The sequence below is a fragment of the Python bivittatus genome, unplaced genomic scaffold (assembly GCF_059951505.1).
Source record: "Python bivittatus isolate LINGU-HERP-01145 unplaced genomic scaffold, Pbiv_v1 ctg000810_np1212, whole genome shotgun sequence".
In the NCBI taxonomy this organism is placed as follows: Eukaryota; Metazoa; Chordata; class Lepidosauria; order Squamata; family Pythonidae; genus Python; species Python bivittatus.
Window position 1 is genome coordinate 1,185,358 of NW_028277111.1, and position 12,371 is coordinate 1,197,728.

The 12,371-nt window shown below is 43.4% G+C and overlaps 2 protein-coding genes across 2 annotated transcripts in view; both read left to right on the plus strand.

The window, feature by feature from the left end:
• Positions 1-12,371, plus strand: part of LOC103053257 (uncharacterized) — a 15,856-nt gene continuing 3,485 nt past the window's right edge. Inside the window, exons 1-5 of the mRNA XM_088129525.1 lie at positions 1-286; positions 2,639-3,588; positions 5,869-5,980; positions 8,416-8,498; positions 10,537-10,660. Of these exons, the coding sequence (XP_087985651.1) occupies positions 2,713-3,588; positions 5,869-5,980; positions 8,416-8,498; positions 10,537-10,660 (1,195 nt within the window). The 5' untranslated portion in view covers positions 1-286; positions 2,639-2,712. The remainder of the gene's footprint in view (positions 287-2,638; positions 3,589-5,868; positions 5,981-8,415; positions 8,499-10,536; positions 10,661-12,371) is intronic.
• The window catches only part of LOC148213908 (uncharacterized), a 21,741-nt gene continuing 19,912 nt past the window's right edge, over positions 10,543-12,371 (plus strand). The window contains exon 1 of the mRNA XM_007441459.4: positions 10,543-10,660. The gene's annotated coding sequence lies outside the window, so the exon portion shown is untranslated. The remainder of the gene's footprint in view (positions 10,661-12,371) is intronic.

The window sequence follows — 12,371 nt, forward strand, 5'->3', positions numbered from 1 at the left end:
TGCTCCTCCCGTTCTGGAGCGGCTTTTGTGGGCCAGCCTCGAACTGGGTGCTTTGGGGCTGGAGGGAAGGCCGCTAGGGAGGAGGAGGTTTGGCCATGGCTGGGCGGCGTCCTGCAAAAAGCGGTGGCTGAGCCCGCTGCTGCTTTTTTAGGGCAGGGGAGCGAGATCCTCTTCCCCTGCTGCGGGTCGGGTAGACTTCCTCTAGCCAAGGAGGTTTTCTTCTCCGTCACAAGGTCAAGGAGGCATTAATAGATGTACCCTCTGCGAAGCGATGCCTATTTTTCAGGTAATCTGGGCTATTGCTGTGACCAGCACACAGGGGCTGCTTTTATGCTTGGTGCTTTTGATTTCTGATTTTTTTTTAATAATGCAGTGAACTATTTATTTATTTATCCATCCATCCATCCATTCATTCATTCCAATGTGCAGTGGGCATTTATTTATTTATGTGCAGCAGGCATTTATTTTATTCTGAAGGGATCAATATCCAAACTGGCAATGAATCAATATCTAAATTGGCATTGTTAACTTCATAGCTTTAGAGCACGTGCAGAGTTCTTTATAGCCAAGCTTCAATACTAACAGCACTTAGCAAAATTGCAAGAGGAAGCAACTAACGAACTAGCCCTGATAATGAGGAAACTCCTCCTGAAACTAAGTCTGCGGCCTGATAAGGGGAAGGAGGACCGAGAACAAGGGTCTGCCGGGACTGATAAGGTATAAGAGTTAGGGGGAACTCCTTCAAATTAATGTAAGCAAGCAAGGGCAGGGAATAATGTATTCTGCTTAAGTTTCTTTGACTGGCTGTAAAACTCATCTTCATTATAATGGTAATAAGTTCTGCCCTTTTAAAAAATACTATAAAAGGCTGTGTTTTTGTCTCCAAGTGTGTGTCACCTGCTCTCTCTTAGTGCATGGTGTGGGCACCCAGACTTTTGCTTGGCCAAATAAAAGGCTGCTTAGAGAAGTCCCTGCTTGAAGTCTCTTACTTAGTATTGTTGATTGATTTCAAGTTTTCTGGGTAGCCAAGAACCTTACATTCCAACATGCTGCAGACATTTATTTATTTATTTCAATGCACGCTGGGCATTTATTTATGTATTTCAGTGTGCAACAGGCATGTATTTATTTATTCCAATGTGCCATGGACATTTATTTAAATACACAGTTGACATTTATTTATTATTTATAGGTGTGATGGACATTTATTTACTCCAATGTGTGATGGACATTTAATTATTTATTTATTTCAATGTATATAGCAATCGCTCTCCAATTCATGACTCTGGGTACCTAACAACAGTTAAAAAGACAAATTAAAACACCTCACTGTAATGTAACTTAAGCTCTACCATAACAAAAAAACGATGATGAACCTAAAACTGTTTTTGCTATGGTTCCATTGTTATTGCCACTGAGGAAGAATTTCAGCAATATGAATACTGTACTAAGAAATGTTTTAGCATGGAGTTCCTGAGTTTAGTAAAAGTTTAAACTGTAGCAGGAAATACTTAGCAAGCAGGCTTCAGGAAGAAGTACTTTCTATTTTGTATTAGATAGAGCAAGATGTGAGGGGAAGTGGGCTACATTGTTAGAGTTGGTGAAAAGTGTTCCTGTCGCACAGCACAGGTGCAGCCTGACATACAGCACTTATTATTTTTGTCTTTGGGTTTCTTTGTAACCCATCCCATTTTTTACCCGTTGACGGTTCCTTATTGCTTAATTATAAATGCAACCTGTTTCCTGTGTATTGGGGTCTTGCCCACGGAGTGCTGCAAAACACATGCGCTTGATCTGGCTTTGCAAACCCATAATAAAGTATTTGGAGACTGAAATACTCTGTGTAGTACTGACTGAGTAGAGAAAACGAAGCTCATCTTGTCCCTGAAGGCAAGTGAGAAGGGAGAGGGAAATGTAAGTAAAAAATGTGACATCAATACATTTAGAAGTTCTCTCTTACAGATTTTTCTCTAACACAACAACTATGAATAGTACAATACTAACTGACAAAATAACTAGGGCTGACTAGAGTTTTCCTAAGCAATAAAGTATTGACAGGTTTTTTTCAAGGGAAGACTATCCATTCTCTTGCAGACCTTTGCTGATGTGCCTTTTAACAGTAGGAATTAGCACGTGAAGCCACTGCTAGCATCTGAAGCTTCAGCAGCTTTCAAAAGCAGAAAAGCAGGTCAGGGTGGGGACTTCTGATCAGTTAGTAACTCTCTATAACTTTCAGGGCTGAGAAAAAGAAGCTGTACAGGTAGCTTAACAACTGCCCTGTTTAGCAATGATTTCGAAGTTACAGTGTCGCTGAAAAAGTAACTTTATGACTGGTCCTCACACTTACGACTGTCGCAGCGTTCCACGGTCACATGATTGCCATTTGTGTGCTTCTCAACTCACTTCCGACAAGCAAAGTCAATGGAGAAACTGGCAGTAAAATCCCAAGCCGTGGTCATGTGATGTCTCGCTTAACAACTGTGTCACTTAGTGACAGAGTTGCTGGTCCCAATTGTTATTAAGCAAGGACTACCTGTACTAGGAAAAAAGAACATGACCATTGGTTGTTCTAGCATGGAATAATGGGACCTGGAGTCTAGCAAAGGAGGAAAAAGTAATTCTTCTCTCTTTTCTACAGGATACCTCTATGGCTAAGCATGAAAATCTGTTGGGAGGTCTCTGGAATGTGCTGTAGTTTGTCCTTTGTACCGAATGAGATGCACCGCCAATGAAAGTTCAGCAGCCTTCCTCAAAAATCAGTCACATCAGCTGACTTGGCAAGCAAGTGGACTTTTCTGCTTGGCTACTGACAGGTCTGAATCTAGAGCAAAGATTTTTAGGAAGGAAGGGAAGCTGCACAAAAACAGAGGTCATACGCTGAGCATGGAGAGGAAACAACTAGGCCCATTGGCGGACCTTACTTTGAAGGAGGTCCCTGGTGAGACGTTTGTTCCTGGAGAGCTTCCAGGCTGCCCAGCATCAAAACGGATTGAACAAGACCCCGAAGGAGGGCGGGCCAAGGCGTGGGAAGGCCAGTGGCAGGAATTCCTAAAGGCGAGGGATCTCCCCCGTTCAGGTGGGGTGCAGGGGGATTCCGGCCCTTGGGATGATCCCAAAACCTTTCTGATCTCCTTCGAGCAAGTAGCTGAAGCTTGCCGGTGGCCCAGAGGAGAGTGGGCGGCCCGTCTCCTGCCAGCTCTGAGCGGAGAAGCAAAAGAGGCCTTTAATGGCCTAGAAACCAGGGACCAAGGGGATTATGGGAAGGTCAAAGCTGCCATCTTGCGGGGGGCAGCCCTCAAAATGGAGGCCGAGCGCCAGCACTTCCGTCAGTTCCGCTACCAGGAGATTGAAGACCCCCGGAGGGTTTACAGCCGCCTCCGTGAGCTCTGCCACCAGTGGCTGAAGCCGGAGAGGCACACCAAGGAGCAGATCCTGGAGTTCCTGATCCTGGAGCAGTTCCTGGCCATCCTGCCCCCCAAGATTCAGAGCTGGGTCCGGGAATGTGGCCCGGAGAATTGTGTCCAGACGGCAGCCCTGGCAGAGGATTTCCTGATGAGCCAACAGGAGGCAGAGACGTGGAAATGGCAGGTGAGGTTTGGATATATTGAAAAAAGATGAGTTCATTGGCCCTTTGTAAAACTCTTATGTATTACGTTTCTGTTATATTCCTCCTTTAAAGAGCTCCATGGGAGATGATGGAGAGGCTGGGAGGGTCATGGAAGGAATGTTACACATAAACAACAGAGAAAAGGAGAGCCTCCTGGAAGCTTCTCATAAGCAGCAATTTGGGCCCGGTGATGAGAAACCTGGGAAGAAGCATTTCGCATCATTCTAAGAAACTCTGCCTTTGAACCTTCCATTAATGACAGTTGGAAATTCCTTTTGTAGTTTCCAAGATTCTGTATTTACCCCTAATTCTAGGATTAAAGAGACTTTACTGAAGTCTCTGTGATTCTTGCTTCCTTGATCTTACCCAGCTAGGTGGGCTATGACAAACTCAAGGTATCATACCTGAGATTTCCCCTTATTTTATTTTCACAAGAGCCCTGTACGGTAGATTAGATCATGGGAAAGTGGCCTAAAGTCATCCAGTCTATAGAACTTGAACCGGGATCTCCTTGGGTTCAACTGACTACTACTAGTAATATGCTGTACTGGCTCTGTGTGCCTGAAACATATTGTTAGAGGTTTTAAGGACTTAAATGGGTCTACTTACAAGAGATGCACCAAAGTTTTGAAGTTGAACGGGCTCTTCTGATATCGCTGAAGTGTCTAGAAGTGTCTGCCCAGTTTTGCAATGGGCAGAAGAGCACTAGAACACTTCAGGTAAAGTCAGAACAACCCATCTGAAACTCCAAACGTTCTGCAGACCCTTATTTCCTATCTTCATCTCGGTCAAGACCCATACAACTGGATGTGACCAAGGAAGCAAGAACAACACTGATTTCTTTCATGTTCATCTGGAGTAAATACAGAGTCTTGGAACCTACAAAAGGAATTTCCCAGCCTCGTTTGTAGTGAGTTAATTAAGGCAGAGTCCCTAAACAATCTGAAATGCTTTGCCCCAAGTTTCTCAGAACCTAGGCTAGGTTGCCATTTAAGAGAGAGGCTCTCAATGGATCCACCTGCTTTCTCTCTTCCATTCCTTTCCCAGTCTCCCCACAATCTCTCATCATCCCATTCTATGCACTTGCCCACCATTCCCAGAGTTCCTCCACTGTTGGCTGAAAATTTGGATAGCAGTAGGCCAAAAGATCTGCAGGGTGCCAGACTGGGGAAAGATGGCTTTTATATTAGACCACGAATCAGCTGAACACTGGATAGCCAAGACAAACTTTGAAAATTACCATTTGTTGTACTTCAGGCCTTTCTTCTCTTCTCAGTTGAAGTGCCAGGAATATTCTACAAATTGTATTTCTTTTATTGTATATTATTAGATTGCATTGTTGTTGCATTAGCTGAGGCTGTTGCAATAACACTCTGCTTAAGAGTCAGCTTGACTGAAGCAGTTTATACATTCATGACGGTAGTCCTTGCTTAGCGATCACAATTGGGACTGGCAACTCTGTTGCTAAGCGCCGCAGTCGCTAAGCAGAAAATCACATGACCACGATGGACTTATGACCTCACTTCCCATTCAGTTGTTAAGTGAAACATCATGGACCGCGACTTACAATTTTACTTCAGTGTTCTCCATGAATTCTGCTTGTTGCAAGCCAGTTGCAAAGCGCCTGAATGGCGAGCATGTGACCATGGGATGCTGCGACGGTTATAAATGTGAGGATTGGTCACAAAGCTGTGTTTTAATACAATCATCATTTCAAACAGTCGCTAAATGAGGCAGTCGCTAAGCAAGGACTACCAGTCATACAATACCTTGTAGCTATCCTTGGATGATGCTGGAATTGAAGAAAGTGCAACTTTAACACCAGTCTGGCTAAGCAAGATTTAAGCCTCTCTTACTGACAGGCTGGAGATGAGGTGACCCCAGTGTCCTGGAGGGGAGGCATGGCAGAAAAATGATTTGCCAGGCAGGATTTGTGTCTTAATTAGCTGCAAGAAGAGAACAGCTACCACTTATTTAACCACTCTGTTAAATACAGATGAGTAAGATCTGAGTTCAGATCTCCACGTGGGCATGAAAAATGCCAGGTTACATTGTCCTGATCCTTCTTCCTCGGTGAAACGTACCCCGCAGGATTGTTGGGAGAAAAAAATGGGGATGAGAGCGTTCTGGGCAAATACCTCTTGTGAGATTTCTAAGGCAATGAAACAAATCATTCTGAGCCAGTGCAGAACAAAATGCGGATGAAAGTATAGTTTTTATAATACTGTCCTCAAATCTCATTGGTTTCTCTGCTGTTTCAGGTGCCGGTATCCTCCAAAGACAGGATTGGGAATCCACGCAATCCCGTAAAGGAACTGCTGTTTGTGGAGGCTGAAGAACATATTTTTACGGATCCGGGATCAACACATCCAGGTTTGTGATTTAGCACCGTTGGCTTGATGTCTGATGCGAGGAGACATTCCATGTGCCAAGTCCTACTGCGTTGTACCCTTTCAAACTCTTAGGTATGAGATCACTACAGTAGATGGAACCGTTTGGGTATTTTGTTTAAAGCCCTCTTCACGTGTAGAGAGTTAACACGGCAGCCCATGAGTTGGATCGTGTGTAAGGACTAAATTGCAGTGTAGTACTGATTGAGACTTTATTATGGTTCATGAGCAGAAAACAAGGAACACGTCACCCAACCCACAGTCAGTTCATAGCAGAGAACAATGTGCTGTCCTAGATAAACACAATAAGCCAGATTTCAGAATTTGTCTTAGTGTAGAGTCTAAAACAGTATCTGGCAACTTTGACGATAACACCAGCGTTAGAATCTGCAAGGAGAATTAAGCTTTAACATTTATCTCAGTGTTTTTCAAACTTGGCAACTTTAAGAGCTGTGGACTTCAACTCCCAGAATTCCACAGCCAGCATGGAATTCTGGGAGTTGAAGTCCACACCTCTTAAAGTGAGCAAGTCTGAAAAACACTGACTTATCTGATACACCCAGAACTTACTTAAAATTGGGATTATAGAAAAACAGCAAATATCATTACAAAGTGGACAGTGAAAGCAGACTGTAGAAATGAGCTAAAATGAAAACTCCAATATTTTGAATATCAAGGTTATAAAGATAGGTAGCTGAGACAAAACTTTGCTTAGCTTTCCCTTCTCAGTGCAAAAGAAGGCCTTCCCTTTGTCTCTTTCTCTCTCTCTCTCTAAATGTGTATTGATTATTTCCATCTCACAACTACTTAAGCTTTGGGGAAATTATTGGAAAGCTAATGTAAATAAGCCATAGTAGGGTCATTTTCTTTTTTTTCCAACTTGTGTGAAAATTGTATTATTTATTTAACTTACTATCCCACCTTTATTTGTGCAACTCAAGACAGGGCACATAGCACTCCCACCTCCTATTTTCCCCTATTACTGTAGTGATCTCATACCTAAGAGTTACAGCAACAACCCTGTAAGGTGGGTTGGGCTGTGAGAGAATGACCAGTCCAAAATCTTCTGGCCAGCTTTCATGCTTAAGGCTGGATTAGAACCCATAATCTTCCAGTTTCCAATCCAGCACTTCCACCACAACACCAGACTGGGTCTCTGTCGACTAGAATCAAGCAGGGATAGATCCTCAAGGTAGGATGTCAATGGAAGGGGATCATCCTTCTCTTCTTCAGTCTTCTGCTGAAAAAGAGCCTTCTTCAAGCAAAGAGCAGTGTTGGGAACACAACAAGGGACTGCAAAGATAGTCCTCAAACACTTTGGATTGAGTTGTCTCCAAGAGGGGAAGTCCTTGTAGATGCAAGTCTGGGTACCATACAACAGTTTTGTCCTGGAAGACTCTAACTGGAAAAACAATGTGTAAACCCCTCTTGGGGGGGGGACCCTAAGAATTGCGTAAGTGCATAACATATACAGATAATCCTCAGGTTATGATGGCAATGGGACCGGAATGCAATTGTGACCACAGGGATGCTGCGACAGCTACACCTTCAAGGACCAGTCGTAAGTCCACCTCGTTCAGCACCGTTGTAACTTTGAACAGTTGCTAAACAAGTGGTCGTAACCTGAAGGCTACCTGCATAATTTTCCAAATTGAGTGAATGCGGAAGCCTGGGAAACAGAACCCAAATATTTGTCTATCTGAACCTCTTTTAGCTTATCTCCATTAATCCGTTAACTTTACTCTGTTCAGTGCTCAGACTTTGGTGTCTGATGTCTGGTATCTTCAGAATAGTAAGAGGCAAAGGCTCTAGGGCTCTTCTTGGGCCTACAATTATAATGAAAAGAACGGCTGCATCATCAGTGTATAGCAAATAAGGATCCTGCCAACTGGGGGGACAAAAACTGGAATTAGAGATGGTTCATTATCATGAATGACCAAGAAAGGCCCTTGCAGAAAATCTATCTACCTATGTGGTCACTAGGAGACAATTTGATGGCACATAATCAATCAGTGGAGTCCTTGGTGCTCTCTGAGCTTGGTGGTTTGCTTGCAGACGTTTCACTACCCAACTAGGTAACTTCATCTGTGCGAAGGAGGGTGGGGTTTGCTCCCTGTTTACAGTAGCTGGCCCGGCCAGTGTTGGGTGTGTGTGTGGTTTTCTCCTTGGTTCTCAAAGCCCTGGTTCAAGGGACTCCATGATTAAGAGGAGGAAGATAACACTTTAGCTTCACTTTGGTAGTTTTAATTACTATGTATTTTCTTTATTTTTAATCTAATGTTATAGTTTTATTGTGAGTTCTTATTAGGTCATATGAATAGTGTATCTTTTATTATATTTTATTTCAGTCAGCCCTCTTGGGTATATTTCACGGAAATGCAAAAGATAAACATAAGAAATCAATCTTGTCTTCTGCAGATGATGAAAACAGGCCTTATAGCCATCCCATATCCTTGCCTCCACCCGAGGAACAAGAATTTGTTGAAGCAGGACCAACTGAGGTATGTAAATATCCAGGTTGGGGAGGGGAGGCTTTGTGAACAGCTTTTTGTAAGAGAGGCAATCTTGTATTGCAAAAATAAGTTAACTGACCCTGGCTCTCAGATATTTTAATATTGAATGATCTGGCTACAAATGCTTTTAGGAGGGAGAAAAACAAACCAAGATGGATCTAGACAGTGTTGGCTGTTGAAGGTTTCTTGCTGGCATGAGGAGAGTCCAGGGCAAGATTCTCAAAAGTGGAGCAGGAGGGTCAGGAGAAGACTGTCATGGAAACAAAGCGATCCACTGAAAGACGAACCCAAGTAATGGAGATCTAAGAGTTTCTCCAGTGATCACTGGGTGCCCAGACCAAGAGCCCCAAATAGAGAATGGCAAAGGATTATAAGGATACTTACCAATCATGAATAATGAATTACATTGGCATAGGCAGGAAAAAGTCCCTACGCTGATATAGCAATAAAGTAATGATCCTAACCCTGACCTTCAGCTTGGCACCTTAGTTTTGCTGTCACCCTAATCTACATTCCTTCCTTATTAGAAGCATTATAAGATATCCCCTTTTACACTACCCTTTGCTTGATATTTTGACACCTTAACAATGCCCCCTTCCTCCAGGGCACACCACACTAAATCCCAATGCCACAGGGTGCCCTGCGTCCTCACAGCGTCCTTAATTTTTACATAATTACATTTCTACTGCTAGCACAGGAACACAATTTTAAACAGAAAAATCCATCTTTTACTTAGAAAACTTAGAAACTAAGCTTTCTTTTCAACTTCCAAACACCAAAAGGCCTATAGAAGAAAGGGGACTACCGTGGGGCCAAAACTACAGTTTCCAGGAAAATTATCCCTTACTTTAAGTTGGAAGGAACAGGAACAGGAGGAAGAGGAGGAGTTGATGAGGAGTTATTACTTATAGGAGTAACAGTGCTCATATTTATTGTATTTTTTCTTTTTTCTGAATGATGTGGTTTTGTCCAGCTGGTCATGTTTCTTTAAATTGTGTGTTTTTAATTATTGTAAGAGTCTTTTTGGGGTCTGGCAGCCTCAGAACCCAATATACAAACAAACACACTGAACTACAAACGTAAGAAGATAGATGCAAGAAGCTTTATGTTGCTAGTAAAAAAAGAGTTCCCTTTAAAAATGCCAGGCTAATTGCTTCCAAGTCATGTAGTGTTTTATTTCTTTACAGTTGCTGTTATCAGGTACGGGAAGGAGAGAGGCCAGAAGAGGGTGGCTGTCAGGGATAATTGCAAGGTGTGGTCAAAAAAGTCAAGAAGGTGCCCACGACACAGCAATTGAAGCTCTGCCTGCTTTTTAGGTGTCGCATGCACAGCATTGTGTCCACCATCTTGACTTTTTTGACCACATCCTGCAGGGTGTCTGTCAAGGAAGGTAGCTCAAGAAGGCAATCAAATGCTTGTTTCCCTGTACTGTGTTTGTTTTGGTAATAACAGTGCACAAGAGCTGCGTTTGTGCGCCGTCTCTCGATTCATGTTCTGGGAGCCTTTGTGACACTCATCTCTTTGGGTGAAACATTTACAACAGGGTTCCTCAACCTTGGCAACTTGAAGACGTGTGGACTTCAATTCCCAGAATCCCCTAGCCAGCGAGGCTGGCTGGGGGATTCTGGGAGTTGAAGTCCACACGTCTTCAAGTTGCCAAGGTTGAGGAAGTCTGATTTACAAGGAAGGATGAAAAAAGGCCCAATTAATTTCCAGAGTGTTTTCAACCGAGGTTGGATACCTGTTGGTCCAAAATGCTTAGAAGATGCTGCATTGAGCAGGGGTTGGACTAGATGGTCTTTGGGGTCCTTTTGAACTCTAGGATTCTTCAGGAAGAACATACTTTGCGCTCTGGTCTTTTGTGCCGTTTTTCGGCTGGGAAGCTTCCTGGCCCGTGGATTGCCAGCCGAAGCAGCAAAAGCGAAGGGGAAGATCAACAAGCTGAGTTTCTTGAGGTCAGCTTGCACCCCGTGTGGGTTTCGGTGTTTTATGGCCAAATCACAATTTGAGCTTCTTCTGGGTTCAGGGATCGGTGGACTTCGAGCTGGCTGTGCATTTCCCTGAGGGAGAATTGGCCTCGCCGGATCCAGCCCTGAGAGCTCTTTACAAGGAGATCCTGCAAGATGGCCGTGGGAAGGGAACGTCTCTGGGTAAGTAAAGAACCCTTTTTCTGGAAGAAAAAAAGAAAAAAATTATTTAAACTGCAAGTTGTGTCCTTTTCTAGTGTGATGGAGCTGGGGCAAAGTAAACCGCTTAGCAACTTCTGAAGGTAGCAGCAAGGGGTGATATTTTTTTTTAAGGTAGAAGGAATAAAGAATCACCCAATGAGGTAGCTTTCTGCAGTCTGGCATCTCCAGGGCCTGCAGCTCCCAGAATTCTCAGCCAACGTGCTGGGGAATTCTGGGACTTCCAGATCCAGTGTATTTGGAAGGACAAGTGGGGGAAGGCCAACCATTTTATTATAACATTAGCTTTCATGGCATAGGAAAAAGATGGGCTGAAGGTGGATCAGGATCTAGAAGTAGATCCCTGGGCAATTTTCAGTCTGCCCACACAACTTCTCAGACAATTCAAGAAGTAAAATTGATTTTAAAAGAATCTCGGCAATGACAGAGTTTGTGTGAATCAGTTGTCTCTCAGCCTTGGTGTTTGCGACCTGTAAAATGGGATAACTAATTGGTTGCCACTGAGGGAATTTTTGTGCATCTCTGATAGCAGATCCCTCAATGGTTGATCTGTATTTATAGCCATATTGCAAGAGGTAACAGATTCCATATTTTATTTGGTACCAGGCCCAAATTATTCTTCTCAGAGTTTTAGTAAAAAAAAAAAATTCATCCCCAACACCTGAAATCTGTTTTACCTTGCCTAGAATAGAGGCATGGACTGAAACTGTTTACGGCCAAATATGTACACAGACTAGGAGCTGAATGTTACAAACCCCTATTTTACACATAGACCGTTGCAGACTGAATTCTTGATATCCCCAAATAGGCTGTGAGAGATTCCAGATGAAGAATAGAAACTCCTGCCAAATGGCATTGTAAGACTTGGTCAGAAGGTCTGAATTTGGATAGATGTTCTGTATTCATTGAAAGCTCAAATTGTGATGGTATGTTAAGATCAGAGATGTTTCTGTGGAGCAGTGGAGGACCTGACTGGCAGACAGATTCTACAATTGCTGCAATGGACTAGACCAGTGTTTCTCAACCTCAGCAACTTTAAGAGGTGTGGACTTCAACTCCCAGAATTCCCCAGCCAGCAAGGTGGCTGGAGAATTCTGGGGGTTGAAGTCTACACATCTTAAAGTTCCCAAGGTTGAGAAACACTGGACTAGACAGTTATAGGAGTTGTTGAAGATGGTGGAATTTTGGACTGTTGGTTTCTGTCCAGAATGAGGGTGGCCAGTAACCTTAAAATGAGCCAAGTGGTTAGCAGTGCTACAGGAATTAAAAAGTGAAAGCACTTGTCTATTCTAATAAGGCTTAGTTTATATCCATAGTCTTATCTCTGACTTTGTCAACTTGAATAAAAGGGGGAAATGCTGGAAATGATAATCCTGCCGTGTCCCAATCAGACCCTGAACCCATGTTCATGTGGGAGGAGGAGGAGGGGTTGTTGTGCGGTCATTAAGTGAATCACATGGTTCCCCAGTGATTTTACTTGCTGGAAGCTGGCTGGAAAGGTTGCAAATGGGGATCGTGTGACCCCGGGTCACTGCAACCATCATAAGTGCGAGCTGGTTGTCAAGCACTCAGATCGCGATCGTAGGACCGTGGGGGCACTGCAATGGTCATAACTTTGGGCACTGGTCGTAAGTCACTTTTAAGTGCTGTCATAACTTCAGTCACTAAATGAATG